The following is an 18,257-nucleotide window of genomic DNA, read 5'->3' as shown; positions in this document are numbered from 1 at the left end:
GTAGGTGTAAGGAAGCACATCGTTACTTTCAAGGCTGTAATCTCCTCTTCCAATGGTGGATAATGAGTCACTTGGTGAAGAGACACGAAATTCAAAAACTTCATAGCCTCGATGAGCATAATGCTCTTAAGAGTTTGAATGACATATTGTTCTGGGCAGACTTATAAAAAAGGAGAACCAGAGAAAGATTGGCTCAAATTTTGTCTGAGTCGAGAGAAGAAGATATCCAGTGGATGTTCGACCATTTCATCTAGAAAGATGTCTTAGTATGGGGCAACATGCAACTTGTGCTTCCTCTACCAGGTATCCGAGGTATCCTCTCATATGCTCTCATCCGGGTCCTGAAGCAATTCGAAAGAAGACATACTACACCTCCAAACACACACTACCGTATCTATGTGTTCGACATCGGGGATGATAGAGTGCATGAGGCTTCAGAGATGCTGAGAGAATGGAAGAAAGCAGTGCGAATGAAAGAAGGCACCAACCTCGCGGGCCGATTTAATGCTGGGTACGATGAAACCTATAAAACTTGGTTAAAAGAGAATATACAATGTATCTCCTTATCAGTTCCGAACATTTACCGCAGTGTGGAGGACAAAGAGTCCAACGCTTTGATAAAACTAGGAAAGTTAAGAAGAGAAGCCCATGATATGCACGAGGTATATCTTCGAAAGCAATAGGAGGATAAGTACGCCTTCGAGAGCGTAACTCAAGAATTAGAATGCTTGAGAAGCAATTTGGGAGAGCTCAACTTATGGATTGGAGATAAGAAAAGCGGAATGTGTCTCGAAGACTGGGAAGAGAAAGGCCACTGGAGCTAAGAATACTTGTTAATGATTCAATATAGGCTTCAGCATCTCATGACACAAAACAAGATAAGCAGATCAGAGGTGGGGCCATCGGGAACATCTTAGCTGATTTCACCCATGCGTGGGTTTTTCTATGTGTATTTATTGTTGTTTGCCCCTGCGTGGGCTTGCCTTTCTTGTATTTTGGTACTTTTTTCAAATGACCCCTGCGTGGGCCTTTTTTTTGTGTTTCTCGTTTAGTCCCGACTTCCCCTGCTTATTTTTGCTTTTTCGAAAATAATTTTATATGCGAAATTTGCTTTATGGGTAACAAAATGGTTCAATTCTACACATACATTTTTCAAATACGCTAGGTCTACCCTTGGCACAAAAGGACCCCTTACTTGTTTAGGACGTACGATATATGCTTGTGTGCTTTAAACTGTTTATGTGATATGTTGCTTTGAATGAGGACATTTTTAGCCCACTCATTTTCGAAAATTCTCTAAAAATCTCCACAATGCGAAATACAAGTCACTACCAAAATGTCCGACCAAATTCCAGGAGTCTTGAGTTTCTCAATTAGAAATAAAATCCTACTACCAAATCCTAAAACATTACTTTATCATCTCAGGAAAGGTAAAATTGCTGCTAAGATGGAAAAAGGCAAGAATGTCGAGGTGGAGACGACTCAGGAGAATTTAAGGATGAAACTGCACTGATTCAAATAAGAGATTTGAAAGATGGGAGAAAAAAGAATAGAAGTAGAGCTAGCCACCGCAGCTGCACGAGCCAAAAGTGCAACACTAGATGCAAAGTTAGTAGCTAGGATGACAAGATATGCTATCATGAACGAGGAGACGGTTGCTATGTGAAAGGAACATGATGTCTTCAACAATGATATAACTATGAGGCTTCAGAAGATAAGCAGAAAATGCTTTTATTTCAATCAAGAAGCCAATAGTGGTCCGGAAGACACTCACCCTGGGGCTACTGAAGAAGATACCGATGAGGAAATCATCTATATGCCTCTCTTTCTAGGACGTATGAAAGGAGGAGATAAAACGATCACTCTCTCAGCTTATGAACGGACACATAATGTGGGGGTAAGAGTCGTACCATGTGCTCTCATTTACGAGCACCTTAAGGCTTGACGCATGCTGAGGCCTCTTAAAGGAACCACTTTTGGGTTTGGGCATGAAAACTCTCAAAAGACATGTGCCTACCACCCGAACCAAAGAGGACACACTATAGAAGAATGTGTGGAGCTTAAGGCAGCAATCCACAACCTGATCAACGTTGGGGAGATTTCGTATATATGGGGAGAGAACACCGTCCTTACCTTTGACCAACCGAAGCCTAGTATGCCAGTTACTGAGCACACTTTGTTCTATTGTCACTACTTCACGCCTTTTAAGAAAACATTATTGGATATCTACAGTCAGTTGGTTCAAAAAGGGGTATTGGCCTTTATCAGAACGGATGGCGAATCAATCAATCTCATTGGAATTGAATTCTGGAAACCCTGCCCTTATCATGACGCTATAGATCACAACATTGGAAGGTGCCTCAGGTTTCGCTATGACATGGAATCCCTCATGAACATGAGAAAGATTCAAGTTGAGTATACTCCCTGTGATTAATGCAGCAGTCAAAAGAAAAAACTTTGATGAAGAGCACCATCTATCTTTTGGGAGCTTTATTGCATGTTTTTTTACTTTCCTTGTAATCGCCAGTAATGAATGAATGAAAATGAAAATTTCCTTTGTATTCGAACTATGTAGGGGCTGAATTCTTCTTGGGAGATATGTAAGCAGCCTTTCAAGGCCTGTCCCCTATCTTTTTAAAATTTTCTTTTCCCCCTTTCATTCTACAAGGAAACATTGAATTCACATCAACAATTGTGGACAGATATAGCAAAAAGACCTTAGCTCAACGCAATTTAACCTTTCTGAGTCACTAGCCTCAAAATAAAACAAGCAAATTCTTGCTTATATGTCCTCTATGTGATATTTTGCATTATTTGTCCTGAATCAGTCCCTATTAGTCGTGGGTTAACATGTTCTCAAACGAAGCAACTCTTATTTATTTATATGCCCTCTATGTGATATTTTGCATTATTTGTCCTGAATCAAAACTAACAGATTTGCCTTTGAGTTGTTTTCTTCTACGGGTAGTTAGAATTGATATGTATTGATAAGCTGGCAGAACACCCCTATTTTACAAAATCAAAAGGCCCTACAGATTCCTTCCCAAGTCAAAGTTCTTGAAAGGGAAAAACAGCAATGAGTGATAACAATGAAGAGATTGGCCTTACCGATGTTGTCGTGGCTCAGTCCGTCATTGATGATGAGAACGAACTAATTATGCAGTTAATGCAACAGATCACCGAGATGAGGGTCGAAATGCAGAGAAGACAAGATTTGCCTAATCCGAGTTTTACTTTCAATGCTCCAGCAGACGGAAGACCTCCATTTCACTTTTCTCTTTCAAAAGCAGAACGGGCTCAAAACCCACCCTCCGGCCCTTCTCAGAATCCTTCAATCATCGACTTAACCAACGAAAATCCCCATTATGCCTCCGCCTCTTACCAAACACCACCCCCTAAAAAATGTCAACATCCAAGTGCCACTTCCTCCCTAAAATGCCAACCTCCAAACTGGTCCACCCCCTCAAAACCAAAACGTTAACCACCCGTACACTTCCCTCCATCACCAAAATAAGTACACCAGCCCCCAGACTTTCCCTCAAAACTATCAAACCCCTCAAAATGCCCAGAGTCCCTTAATTGCTCCATCCCTACGTCAAAAAGCCACTTTCCAAATCCCGGTCCCTAATGAGCATGACGCCAATGGTTCTGAGCTTGACCACTATGAAGAGCGAGAGAGAAAGAGAGTGGAGGTCAAAGGAAGAGGCCGTCAAACTGGATATGAAAGAAGAGATCTGAAGGGCCATGAAAGAGTTGCAGTGTATTCCTGAAGTTGACGATTTGAGTTATGAAGATCTATGCATTCATCCGAATTTGGACCTCTTGGAAGGATTTAAGGTGCCATAATTTGACGTTTTCGAAGGAATAGAGAACCCCTTAGCGCACCTGAAGGCCTACTGTGACCATCTCATGGGAGTTGGATGATATGAAACTTTATTAATTCAGCTTTTTAATCGAAGTTTGAGTGGAGAGGTTCTGGAATGGTTTACATCTCATGAAACCAGACAATAGCCTAGCTGGAATGCTCTAGCCAAGGACTTTATTGAGTGATTCGCCTACAATGTGGAGATCATTCTTGATCGCTATTCCTTGGAAAAAATGAAGCAAAAATCAAATGAAAGTTATCGAGAATTTGCATATAGGTGGAGAAAGGAGGCAGCTCGTTGGAGCAAAGTTTGTTGAGATAGTCAAAGTAGGTGAGACTATCGAAAATGGATTAAGAACCGAGAAGATTTCCCGTGTTGCTGCCTCACCCGGATCCTCGGGTTTGTTGAAGAAGAAAAGAGAAGATGTGTGTTCTATCTCTTATGAGGGGAAGAAGACCCCAATGAAAGTTTCATCATACCAAGGTCGTTCTCGACCTTCACAGAGTTCGTACCTGGCTTGCTATGCATAGGCTGATTACCAAAATACCCCTCATCCGAGTTATCAAAACACTACCCCTCCAGTTTACCAAACTCCACCTCATCACTATCGAAATGTCGTCCCCAACTGTGCGAACGTTCAAGCAAACTATCAAACTCCTTCCCCAATGTACCAAACCCCAGCTCCACTTTACCAAAATACCCCCTCGAACTACCTAGCTCCACATCCGAATTACCAAACCAACTCGTATCCCAGATATCAATCCCTTCGTTCAAACGACCCAAATTATCGTCAAATGCCTCCTCCGCAACAAGGCAATTACGATCCCCCCCGTCCTAGATTTGAGAAAAAGCCTACCATAAATTTTACTTCGTTCATCGAAAGCCGAACAAAGCTATTCGAGCGATTAACTACGACATGATATATTTATTCAGTGGGGCTCAAGCCAATTGACACTAGCTCAAAGTCTTATAGACCTAATTAGAGGTGCATATATCACTCTAATAGTGTTAGACATGATACCGAGGACTGTATCAACCCGAAACATAAGATCCAAGACCTGATTGACTAGAACGTGGTCTCTCTTCAGACAGCCGCGCCCAAAATCAATAGTAATCCTTTGCCAAATCATGGAAACGTCACTATCAATATGATAGAGGCAAATGATGATTGGTGTGTGACAAAGTCAATAGTTTCGATCGCTCCTAATGAACTGGAAAGAGATGTAGCTTTGTTGAGCATTAGAGAGAAGAAGGAGTTTGTGATTCTGACACCCAAAGAGGTTGTTGCTTTGGTGCCACGAGAAACTCTTACCCGACCAAAGTTTGTGATTGAAATGGATGTTACCCATAGTATGACCAGATCTGGCAGGTGCTACACGTCAGAAAAGTAGACCCAGGTTGTGCAGATGAAGGACCAAACAAAAGGTCGATCAGTGAAGCCGAGGCCGATGAGTTCTGGAGAAAAATGCAACCGAAAGATTATTCAGTTGTGAAGCATTTGGAGAAGACGTCGGCTCAGATCTCTGTGTGGTCTTTATTGATGAGTTCGATGTTGCATAGGTAGGCTCTAATGAAGGCTTTAGATGATACTTATATGTCTGTGGGTATTAACAGTGATAATCTAGCAACCATGATAAACCATGTCATCCGAGGACACTGAAACAGTTTTTGTGACGAAGAGTTGCCCTTTGAAGGCATGATGCACAACAAAGCTCTGCACGTCACCACTATGTGTCGAGATAAGATAATAAATTGCGTCTTGGTCGATAACGGATCGTATCTTAATGTTTGCCCACTTGCGAATTTGAGGCAACTGAAATTTGACCTGGGAAAGCTTCACCAGAACCAAGTCAATGTGAGGGCTTTTGATGGAGTGCAAAGAAACACATTGGGTGTAGTAAACTTGGATATTCAGGTGGGTCCTGCGTAATTCAACGTGGAGTTCCAGGTGTCGGATATCAACACCAGTTACAATTTACTTCTTGGACGACCAATTATTCCATGGCTGGGGCTGTGCCTTCTACCCTTCACCAACTAATGAAATTTGTTTGGAAGGACAAAAAATTGGTCATTTATGGTGAAGGGAGTCATTTCAATGGGTATTCACCGATCGTTGATGATATCTCTCAAGGTTGTGATTTCTACACGGTGGAGCTGGTAAATGCCACCGGTGATGACTTGGCTCCACAGCCTTATATGCCTTATGTGTACAAGATGATTGCTATTGTTATGCTCCAGAACGGCTTCGAACTAGGTTTCGGATTGGGGAAACACTTTGAAAGAATTGTCGAGCCTGTCCAAATTTCTGCCAAATGAGTAAAGTTTGGTTTGGGTATCTCCCAATAGATGGCGAAACAGAGATGAAGAACAAGAGTATTGATCAAGCATTGGCCAGACCAATTCCTCATCAGTACCAGTCATTCCCGGTGCGGGGACATGTCAATGATGTTATTTTTGGGGAAGGAATTTGGGGCCTTTTTTAGGAGATTGATGCGGTCATTGAGTGTACCAGAATTTGAGTTGTTGCTTAGATTGTTTACCAGAATTGTTGTTCATTTTCAAATCCAGTATATATTGATGATGACAGCTACGTTCTGCAAGTTATTTTTAATGATGTCCTATGTTAAACAAGTTAAATTTCAAAAGAAAAAAAAAGTTCTAACTCAATCAGTTCCAGTTCATGTGAAATCTAATTCCTTTCTCATGTAACTTAACTTGTCTTCCAGGTGATGGGGCAATCAGAGTTGGGGTCGAAGTACGGGTTCAGTTGCTGCTGTAAACGATGTAGAGCAATGCCTACGACTTATATAGATCATCGTCTGCAGGTAACAGCATATGGGTTGAGAACATTGGTTAGAAGGTATGCATAAGTGATGTACAGTCAAATTGTAAAACCATCATGTTCGTCCAACTGTAGGCTCTTACTTAAAATGATTCCAATTTCACCCCTTTGATTATTTATACCTTATAAATTTTATGTTCAGTAATTACAGCATATTCCTTTTAATTCGAGTTGTAGTGGGTAATCTAGTAATTGGAGCATTTTTTCTTTTATTATGATCTATTTTTGGTAATTGACAATGAAATAGTTGTAATTTGGAGGTTTATTTCATTCATTACTTTGACTTTACTGCCATTGCTGTTTCAGCATATTGTCTTTTAATCTCCTTAAATTTGGTCTGACATCAAATTGTGATGGCAATCAGAATGCAGTTAGATTGTGAAAGGATTAGCCCACAGTTGATAGACAGATGAAAGTTTGATGATCATGCAGATGAGAGGTGACTTATAAATGTTGTTTCAAAGAAACTAAGGTGTTAAACCCTGGTAGGTCGAGACTTGAATGGAGTAACTGTTGAAATAACTTGCAAAAACAGCAATTTATATTCAGCTCTAAAATTTGTTAAGGTTTTTAAAATTCCCAATATCTGCTAAGACATGAAGATACATCTAGGATTGGACCAACCGACTAAGAACCTATCAAGGTGTTTATCATCAATAGCAACAACAACATACCTGGTGTAATCCCATAGGTGGGTTCTGGAGAGGGTAAAGTGTATGCATACCTTTACCCTACCTCGTGGAGGTAGAGACACTGTTTCTGAAAGACCCTCGACTCGAGAAACGCACATCAAAGCAGTCAAAAAAAGAAAAAAATACAGAAGTAATAGGACATATCAAATAATAGGAAAAATATTACAAAGTTTCAGAAAACAAGGAGCAATAACAATAGAAGAATGTGATAACCGAAGCACAAAAAATAGCAGGACCACAACATATCCAGTGTAATCCCATTAGTGGGGTCTGGTCACAAGAAATAACAAGGAGTAACAGAAATAGTAGGACAAGAGACTGCGAGAAAAAAAATCCTACTTTCTGGTGCAACCTCATCACGACTGGGAAATGCTCCGAATCTCCCCCCATTGTCCTTACTCAGGTCTTGTCTGTATCGTACATGTCCTTAATCTCCCTAGCGTATGCCATAGGAACACCTCTATCCACCAAGCATCTCCATAGAACCTCCCCTGGAACTTTGTCATATGCCTTATGCCTTTTCTAGGTCAATGAACATTATGTATATCATCAATTTCAATAGCAATAAGAAAATTAAAAATAGCCCAAAAACTTCCAGGCTGATGTTTAACAATCTGCTAAGAAATCTGGTTTATATATTTTCTCTTGTAATTTTCCATCATATTGTTCATTTGTTCTTTTATTTTTTGGGAGTTTTTGTGTTCTTTTATGCCGAATACTGTTTTGAACTAATCAAGCTGAGTTAAGATCATTGTTCTTCTTGTTTCTTCTCCTAAGAATTATGGCGTATCTAAGTCTTAAGATCATTAACATCTATTGTGAATGTTCTTGTGTAGGAAACCTTAATTTTAAATTTTGATTGTTCAAATATGGCTTCTGGTGACGACTTTTATGAGGACCATGTAATGGAGAAGCTGATGGATTGCTTGAATGACGCTATAGATGTCTTCCTGTCATGTAATGACCCCAAGAGTTGTTGTGAAAAACTCGAGATCCTGCTTACTCTAGATCATGTTTACGTATTTCTAATGCCTAATGGAGAAAAATTACATCAGCTCTTCAGATTACACCCTCTTCACCATGTCTCTTTGCATGCCTACATGACACTTGTTTCTGCATATAAAGTCTCTGTAAGTGAACTGCTGGCCCTAGACCCCGAAGGTGATGAACATCAAACTGAAGCTTTTAATATGAGTAGAGCGAGTGCAGCATATGCCTTGTTGCTTGCAGGTGCCACCCAGCATTTATTAGAATCTGAGTCTTCTCTCATTGTGCCTGTGTCAAATTTTTGGACGACTGCTGGTGAGACTCTACTAAGTCTTGTCAGAAGCTCCGTGTGGAAGTTACTTTCAATGGGAAGACACATTGAGGAATTTTCATTTTCGTCGTATCAAATTTGTGGCAAATGCTCACTGCTTGATAGGTTTAGATATAAATTTGCAGATTGTCATGATGAAAATGCAGAATTTGTTGATGTAACTAGCCAATTTTTGAGTTGTGTTACCGATACAACACCAAAAATCTGGTATTTCCTCACAGAGGAAGGTGGTTACTTGAAAGTAGTTGAAGATCCCATTAACTTTAGATGGCTTGGGAGTAGGATGCCATCTTTTAGTCACTTTGCAACTCATGCAACAAGTCCTAGTGCAGACAAAACAGATTCTGGATTGGAAGCAGAAGATAATCACAACGAGATACGGGTAAAATTGTTCCTGCTTTGTATTCACTGCTTAATCTATGGAGCTTTTCTGTCAAATGTATGTTTTGGTCCTAATTCGCCACTCATGTCTAAAGTTGAAAGTCTTCTTAGTGTCGAAGGTATTCTAAACAGTTAACTTAAGCCATTGGTTGCCTACAAATCCCAATTGTGTGTCTAACAGTCTTTAAGTTGTTGGCTACATGATAAATAGAATGAAATCTAAACTCATTTTCTGGGCATTCCATGCCACTTAACTTTGCATAGTAGTACCTTTTTTGACATATTGAACTGAATAAATGCAATGACACAATTCATTTTTGGCCATTGATTTGAGATGCCAGGGGTTCATTCTGTCATTTAATAGGTTAAGTGGAATTTAATCTTTAATTAGATGAGAAGATTAGTCCCTGCTAAATAAATCAGTTATGAGTGTGATCACAAATGTTAATTCTATTTTTAGTAGTAGTTTAGTGAAGAACGCAAATCCCCAATGCTTAACAATGAAGTAAAGTCAAGAACTCACGTTTATCTAGGGTATGTTGGGTTAGGTCTAAGTATTAATTTTTATTAAAGAAAACGTATGTCATGTCAAGATATTAATTGTAGAGAGGGATAGAGAGCATAGCGAGAAAGGGAGAGGGAAAGAGAGACGAGCGATCAAAGGAAGAGAGAGGAAAAATTTGCTATAAAATCCTAAGTATAGCTATGTTAGACAATTTTTTAAAAGTATGTCAGATTATATATGTATATTTACATTGTAGCTATGTTTATGTTTGCTTAGTTACCTAGTTTTTCTTAATTTTTTTCTTTTATCATATATGTTTATATTAGGCGTTAGTCATTAGAAAATGCACTTTTCTTTTCCTTTTTCCCTTATTTTTTTTCTTTCTAAATTCCAGCTCTTCTTCTACACGTACACAAAAAAAAAAAAATTTGAAAAAGAAATGCCGAACCACATGTTATCTGTTTTCTGATTTAGGTAAACGCAAGGAAATTTTCAAACTAACATTTAACAGATATAACATCCACCAGTCAAAACCTCACTTAGTTCGAAATAAACTATTAATAATTGTTTGAAATTTCTAACGCTCACACAAGTAAGTAATTAATTAATAATATTTACATCCAGATGAAATCAAACTATACTATAAAAAAATATCATAATTGAAGGCTCCACCTAATATATAGAAATCCCTTTCACAACATTTTCTCATCACTCACGTTAGCTAATATTTTTGGACATTGTCTATACAACTAATCAGCTATAAATAATGGACATTTTGGTGATCAAAATATCAATTATCAACCATTTGTAAATTGACATTAATTTAGAGAAGCAATATAATATGGCTGAAGAGAAACACCATCACCATTTGTTCCACCACAAGAACAAGGAGGAAGAGGGTGGACCAGTTGATTATGAAAAAGAAGTGAAGCACCACAGCCATCTCGAGAAAATCGGTGAACTTGGTGCTGTTGCTGCTGGTGCTTTCGCCTTGGTACGAAAATAATAACATATATTCTATAGTCAATATACTATGATATTTTTTTTATACGTTACAAGTCTTGTTTAATTTCTTACTCTGTTTGTGGTTGAATAAATATATATATATAGCATGAGAAGCACAAGGCAAAGAAGGACCCAGAGAATGCACACAAACACAAGATAGAGGAAGAGATTGCAGCAGTAGCTGCAGTTGGTGCTGGTGGATTTGCATTCCATGAACATCATCAGAAAAAAGATTCCAAGAAAGAGAAAAAAGAAGCTGAGGGAGGACACCACTACTAATCAAATTTAACTATTTTAGGCACCCATGGACTCCATGTTGTCTAATATAAATAAAAGATATTACTATGTGTATTTGTTTCCCTTCAGAGTGTTTGATTTTGTGTTTCTATGTTAATCTCACCATGTAATACTTCGTCTATGGATTAATTTGCTTTTTGAGTGTAAATTTTTATATTTCGTCTGGTGTATTATTTTATTACGTTTCTTTTTTTGTTATTATTTGTTGATTCTTATACTTTCATTACTGTTTTTTGTTTTTTATTGAGTCAAGGTCTATCAGATCAACATCTTTACCTCTGAGGTATGGATATAATCTGCATACATTTTATTGTCTTCAAATTTTACTTTTTTGGATTACATTGAATATATTATTATTATTCATTTGTTCAATATTTATATTGACATTTTGGCTAATTCGAATTCATACGCGCAGTGGCGAATCTAAAGGTAAAAATAAGGGCATCGGAACCCTTGGCCTCTTCGTTAAACTAATATTTTATGTATATATTTTCTAAAATTTGTATATTATTATATTTTGACACCCGTACTATAAGAAGTCTATCTGATCCACATGGTTAAATGTTGGGCTTTTGACCTTGAAGATTAAGAATCAATTCTCACTCAATACATTTTTTTTGGTGCATCCATATTTGGATTAATTCCAACTTAATACATTTTCCTGGATGTACCCATATTTGAAAAAAATCCTAAATTCGCCTATGATAAGATTGATTTGAATGACAGTTACGTATACATGACATTTTCATCTTGTAGTAGGGTCATTATGTTTGTTTTTCTCTTTTGCCACGTGCTGTTAGCCTTAATAGCTAAGTAATTCCATATTTTGGTGGATGATTAACAATTTTTGCCATCTAATTATGTAGCTCCCACTTAATAGAGGAAAAATGCGATGGTGATTGAAAACTGGATAAGAAAATCATTTTTTTAATAACCCCAAATTAACTTATTGATGATATACGCGTGTATAACGAATTTATCATAAATTTATGGTAAAATATATATTAATGTGTGACAGTTTGTGATGATATGACAATTCTATTCTCCTGTTACAAAATTTTACGATGATCAAATTTGTAACGAAATGATGACATATCTTCAGTTCAAATCTAATTTCTAAAGTGATATTTGAAGAAAACAAATGTCCAAAAACATTGGGTTGGAGAGCAACCACAAACCAAAGGCCAAAGTCACAACTATTGTCAATGGGCCTTTTTAAAGATAAGAACTTTAACCAATAAGACGATTATGGTAGGATAGTAAGTAATTTTTTTAAGGAAAAACTACAGAATATGGCAAACATCAATATATATTTAAAACAAATAGCTATAGTTTATTATATTTATGTTATATGGATATAACTATACAATAAATAGCAAAGTTAATTATATACAAATAATCAGGAAAGTTATTAAATATTAAATAGGAAAATTATTATCACAAGGATAATTAATTATGTCTAGGCACATTTTATGTGGTCAGTTTTTCAATTTTATCCTCATTAATACTTTCTCTTTCATCAATATTCCTATATCACATATTCTCAATATTTTCCTCCCATATTCCTTCCAATTTAAGATCTTTTTGATGATTCTAGGAGCAATTTTTGTGATTTGAATTCATCGAGTATCTTTTAATTGATTTTTTTTCTCTTTTTTATGAAGATTGAATTGGTATCCATCTATATTTTCATCTATTTTTATAGGGGTTCAATTGAAGAATTATTTTATTTTCTCCATTGCAATGGTTATAGTTATAAAAAAAAAGTAGTAAAGGAATAACATGAGCAAAAAGAGATTGAGGTTTGTGTGATTGTGATTTGAATTTTCATCAAGTATCTTTTAATTGATTTTTTCTCTTTTTTTTATGAAGATTATATTTGTATCCATCTATATTTTCATCTATTTTTATATATAGGGGTTCGATTGAAGAATTGTTTTGCTTTCTCCATTACAATAGCTATAGTTATACAAAAAAAATAGTAAAGGAAGAACACGAGCAAAAAGAAATTGGGATTTGTGTGATTGTCAAATTTGTATATAGTAGAATACTTATATACATAGATACTTGTATTGTAATATTAACACAAGTTGAAATGGTGATTTGTACATACAAGTATATCTGGATACATAAGTAATCTATCCAATTTAAAAGATTGATTAGGCAATACAAGTATAATTGAATACATTAATTCTATATTTTTTATAAACAAATACATGAGTTAACACCAAATCTCAAGTATTACAGAAAAAACTTGACCAAAAAGAGATTGACGTTTGTTGGATTTATCAATTTTTTTATACAAGCGAATACTTACACACTTTGATACCTACACATTTTATTATTTTCCATTTTTCTTGTTTCTATGTTGTCCATTGTATCCATCTTTTATTCAACAACAATGTATTCATATATATATATATATATATACTATATTGTATTCATTTTTTTAATAACAACAATGTATTCATTTTTCAAATTGTCATGTTCATATGTTAATTGTCATACTTTACCTTGTTTGATCTATTAATACATTAAGTTTTTATAAATACTTGTATCCTTGATATATTAATACTTTAAGTCTTATAAATAGAGATATCAATTTGAATTCAAAGTATTCATATGCTACACAATTAATACATGTTCCTTATTTAGTTCATTGTAATTAAAACTGTATTAGCGTATAAATAGAAAAATAAAAATATATAAAGAAATACAGCTAGAAAAAGATATAAATTGTAGTCATTTTTTATAAATAACATACTTATAGCTATTGAACTTCAATAATTTTTAATTCTTAATTAGAGATTTTAAATTTAAATTTTAATAATAGATTAATCTTTAATAGGAAATGCTAGTTTTACTCCTCCAAAGTGGAATTTCCTGCGCAAATTCGAATTAATATCATGTTTGTAATTATCCTTTTAAGTGATAATAATCTGTTGGTGAATATATTATAATTACCGTTGAAAATAAAATGAACAAAAATGAATAAATAAATATTTCCACTGAGCCGCAGATATCTCACAATCTTTAAGGAAATTCAAATTCACTGCAGTATAATTTTCACCGATCTAGCAGTATAACTTTTTACTTGTCCCCTTTAAAATATAATAACTCAATTCGGACAAGCTCATTCTCATAGAAAGCGATCAACTTTTACAGTCATATCAGTGAAATTTGACAATGATGCTCCTATAATTTTGACACTCCACTCATACAATATATAAATTTCATCACGAATTTTTAAACTCAACCTTCATAGATCATTACAGGATAAATACACTCACATCAGAGGAAGAGAATAATAAAAGTCCATACATAACTAGTTATCATATAAGTCATTTTCCATTAAAGGTAATTATAGGATCTCTAGAACCCAGATTGAGTTTCTTCATATATGACTCAAAAAAAATTGAGTTTTAAATTTATCCCCCTCGATGTGGTTTAAACTCTTTATCTTCTTATGAACTTAGTTAGTGAATCTGTAAGATTATCACAAGATTTGACATAATTAAAATTAATGATATCACATGTCAAATATGATCTCACAATGTTATTTTTCCCTCATAGATCTTAATTCACTATTATAATAACAGTTTTAAGCCATACCAATAACACTAGTGATATCACAATAAATCAAAATTAAAGAAAGTAATTTTTCGCTTGCACCACTTGTAAAAAATGATTATTGTTATTGAATCGGTGAAGATTATATTACAATATATCAAAATATCTACGTCTCAGAAGAACTTTTACTTTTTCTTCATTTATTTTTCAATAGTACTTGTATTTAGAGTAAATAGCTTTAACTTTAAAAATTATTACTTTGATAATCTATAGTAATACAAATGTCTAAGACTTGTTCTAAAATTTAGATCACAAATTTCAAAAAAAATCTTTCTTTCTTTCATTTAACACCTAGTTAATCAATATCACATGATTAATTAAAACGAAGAAAATGATAAAAATATTATTACTTTCTTTAAAAGAAATGTCGATCGATGAATATTCTGCCCAGAAATGTCGATCGATGAATATTCTGCCCCACACGCAGACAGAAAAAAAAAAGTTTGGAAAGGGAAATGCCCAACCATGTACGCGTTATCTGTTTTCTTAGTTTAATAAACAACAAAAGGAAATTTTCAAACTAATATTTTCCTTTGATAATTATATCCACTTGTTTGATTAGGTCCTAAAATCTCAGAAGCACCTATCTTAATAATAATAGCATCCACCAGTCAAAATTAAGCCCCCACTTAGTTCGAAATAATTCTTCAAATTTTTAACGTTCACACAAGTAATTAATTAATTAATAATAGTGTATACTTCCAGAAGAAGTCAAATTTAATTTTCTATGACAAGATGATATATAAAAAATTAAATTGAACGCGTGCCACCTAATTCATGGACGAATTTTTACATCCTTCATGCCAACTACGTAATATTTTTGGACATTACAATTCATCAGCCTATAAATAATGGACTAGCTAGAAAAACAAAATATCAAAGCACAAATTGTCTATCGACGTTTTATCAACAATTAATTTAGTGAAGCAATATAATATGGCTGAAGAGAAACAACATCACCGTTTGTTCCACCACAAGAACAAGGAGGAAGAAAGTGGTCCAGTTGATCATGAAAAAAAAGTGAAGCACCATAGCCATCTCCAGAAAATTGGTGAACTTGGTGCTGTTGCTGCCGGTGCTTACGCCTTGGTACGTAAATATATGTTCATCGATATACAATATTTCATTAACATGTCATAAGTTTTCTTTAATTTCTTAAATTATGTGTCCAGTTATTTAAAATAGGATATGTAGGGGGTACTATTATATGTGGGATATATATGCTTGGACTAATGATTTTGCTCCAAGTCTAAAGTGATCATATAACTTTTTTAATGTCATATACTCCCTTTGTTTTAAATAATCGTTACTTTTTCTTTTCAAGTTTGAATCTCGAAAAGTAGTAAAAAAATGACAGATAATTTGAGGCGGAGACGTACGTATATATGTTAGTAAAAATGCATGTACAATACCTTGGATGACACTGCACTTTATATATATATATATATATATATATATATATATATATATATATATATATATATATATATATATATATATAAATAAGAAGTGTATTTTATCTCTTTTATTTTTCTTCAATTTTTAACTCATTTGTTGTTGAATAAATATAAATATATAGCATGAGAAGCACAAGGCAAAGAAAGACCCAGAGAATGCACACAAACACAAGATAAAACAAGAAATAGCAGCAGTAACTGCAGTTGGGGCAGGTGGATTTGCATTCCATGAACATCATCAGAAAAAAGATGCCAAGAAAGAAAAAAAGGCTGCTGAGGGAGGACACCACCACTAATTAAATTTATCTACTATTTTAGGTAGCTATCTTTCTATGGACTGCCTAAAATAAATAAAAGTTACTACTATGTGTTTTTGTATTCAGTTTTAAATTTTTTCCAGTGTGGATGTTTCTATGTTAATCTCACCTTGTAATACTTTTTCTATAATTCTATTGATTAATTTGGTTTTTGAGTGTTAATCTTTTTTTCTTCCTTGTTTTTTTTTTTTTTATAAAATGTAAATTTTATGCTTTTGATGGTGTAAACCTTTTATTTAATCTAAGATATATATACATAGAAAACAAATAGAGGGAGACGATAGCCTAAACCTCCGGAAATATAATAAGGTGTTTTAAAATTTATGTTCCATACGTGCTTAAGTGATCTAATTTACAATTGTCTATAAAAGGAAAGTCCAACTAACATCAATCTAATTTATTTATGGATAATTAGTCACACAATTTGGCAACTTCGCATTTATGCATGTTCTCATTTTGTGGATTATTTAGGGTGAAAATTTCATATATGACATATATTAGACTAATATTTTCAAGTTATAGCAGTAGAATTAAATTTTCAAGTTGTAACAATAAAATATTTCAGGTTGTAACAGTTTCTTAAAAAAAAGCTTTTTTTAAATAATTGTAAAATAAAAAATTTGAAAAAAATAAAAAGATAAAAAAATAAAATAATTCGTTTCTGAAAAAAAAAAGTAAAAAAACGGAAATAAATGTGTTAATTAAATTTGAATTGATTGAAGATAATTACTAATTAGCATAAATTAAGGAAATTCAAACTAATTAAGAATATTTAGTTTCCTTATTTCACTCTAATTTGTTAAAATTAATTAAAAATTCTGATTTCATCCATTTTCTTTCAGTTTCTCTCTCTTCGATTTTTTCTAGAAATCTTGTCACTCTCATCTAATTCATATTCGTTTTTATTCAATAATCTTTATTTTCTGAACGGCATCTTATTAGTATTAATAAAACATAGTGGTAGATGGGATCCTTCAGGTTAGTGTTTCTTTGCGGTTTTTTATTTGTATTGTAATACAAATCAAACGTTCAAAAAAAATATGAACAGTGATTCTGGAAAAAAAATTATTCAGATTTTGTTTGTGAATAATAGTTTTAATTATGGCATTTTTGGTATGAATATTCACTTTTGAAATTACATAAAATTTGTTTGAAATTGGTATAGATTTTTATTTGAACATTCATTTTTTATATGTTTCTGGTTAAAAAATTACATAAAATTTATTTGAATTTGGTATATTGGTTATACCAAGTTGGTACGATTTTAGAATTATATTTGAATGAATTTCGTATACTATTTGTCTAATAAATGACAATTAATAGTTAAAAGTGGTATTATTTTGGTATTATAGTGGCATGATTCTGCTGTGAAAAAGTGACGACTTATTTAATGAAATAGGTATAGTTTTGGCATGAAATAGGTATGAAAAATGTGCATAATAATTATATGAAATTTGTATACTGATTTCAGATTTTTTGTTGTGTATAATAATTTGAATTATGGCGTTTTTTTAAAAATGTATAATGTTATATTTTGGTATGAACATTGAATTTGTTCATTATTTGTCTGACGCATTTTTTTTTTGGTATATTTTATGGTTAAAAAAATAGATAATTTTTTCTTTGGAATTTGTATACTTATACTACCAAGCATGTATGACAATCGATAATGTTTTCGTACGATTTTTGGTTTGATTGGATTTTTTTTTGGCATTATATTGTAATGAATATTGAGAATAATAATGTAATGAATTTGGTATACTGTTTATTAAAGAAATGAAAATTAATATTTCTAAGTTGGAATTATTTTGGTATTCTAGTGGCATGATCCTAATATGAATAATTGATAACGTTTGGCATGAAATATGTAAGAAATGTGTGAATAAGAATTGTATGAAATTTGTATACTGATATAACATATGTGTTTTTACTTTTGTATTCTGTAAT

General features: G+C 33.8%; 3 protein-coding genes across 3 annotated transcripts; all 3 read left to right on the top strand.

Moving 5' to 3' along the window:
- Positions 1–8,269: 8,269 nt before the first annotated feature.
- LOC125833852 (protein SET DOMAIN GROUP 41-like) lies at positions 8,270–9,375 on the top strand. Its single transcript, XM_049513012.1, has one exon. The coding sequence runs from the start codon at positions 8,270–8,272 to the stop codon at positions 9,233–9,235; it is 966 nt and encodes a 321-aa protein (XP_049368969.1). The 3' UTR covers positions 9,236–9,375.
- A 1,032-nt stretch (positions 9,376–10,407) lies between these two features.
- LOC125833992 (abscisic stress-ripening protein 2) lies at positions 10,408–11,065 on the top strand. The gene is made up of 2 exons (XM_049513166.1): positions 10,408–10,598; positions 10,715–11,065. The coding sequence occupies exons 1-2, from the start codon at positions 10,446–10,448 to the stop codon at positions 10,886–10,888; spliced, it is 327 nt and encodes a 108-aa protein (XP_049369123.1). The 5' UTR covers positions 10,408–10,445; the 3' UTR covers positions 10,889–11,065.
- A 4,302-nt stretch (positions 11,066–15,367) lies between these two features.
- Positions 15,368–16,424, top strand: LOC125833993 (abscisic stress-ripening protein 3). Its single transcript, XM_049513167.1, has 2 exons — positions 15,368–15,625; positions 16,116–16,424. The coding sequence occupies exons 1-2, from the start codon at positions 15,473–15,475 to the stop codon at positions 16,287–16,289; spliced, it is 327 nt and encodes a 108-aa protein (XP_049369124.1). The 5' UTR covers positions 15,368–15,472; the 3' UTR covers positions 16,290–16,424.
- The last annotated feature ends 1,833 nt before the right edge of the window (positions 16,425–18,257 follow it).

Source organism: Solanum verrucosum, unplaced genomic scaffold (assembly GCF_900185275.1).
Source record: "Solanum verrucosum unplaced genomic scaffold, falcon-dt-bn FXZP01000108.1, whole genome shotgun sequence".
NCBI classification, from domain to species: Eukaryota; Viridiplantae; Streptophyta; class Magnoliopsida; order Solanales; family Solanaceae; genus Solanum; species Solanum verrucosum.
The sequence above is the reverse complement of the archived record's forward strand: the minus strand, read 5'-3'. Positions and strand labels throughout refer to the sequence as shown.

Coding starts and splice junctions, on each gene's coding strand:
- LOC125833993 (XM_049513167.1), top strand. CDS start 15,473: ATGGCTGAAGAGAAACAACATCACCGTTTGTTCCACCACAAGAACAAG. Junction 15,626..16,115: donor CTGCCGGTGCTTACGCCTTG/GTACGTAAATAT, acceptor ATAAATATATAG/CATGAGAAGCACAAGGCAAA.
- LOC125833852 (XM_049513012.1), top strand. CDS start 8,270: ATGGCTTCTGGTGACGACTTTTATGAGGACCATGTAATGGAGAAGCTG.
- LOC125833992 (XM_049513166.1), top strand. CDS start 10,446: ATGGCTGAAGAGAAACACCATCACCATTTGTTCCACCACAAGAACAAG. Junction 10,599..10,714: donor CTGCTGGTGCTTTCGCCTTG/GTACGAAAATAA, acceptor ATATATATATAG/CATGAGAAGCACAAGGCAAA.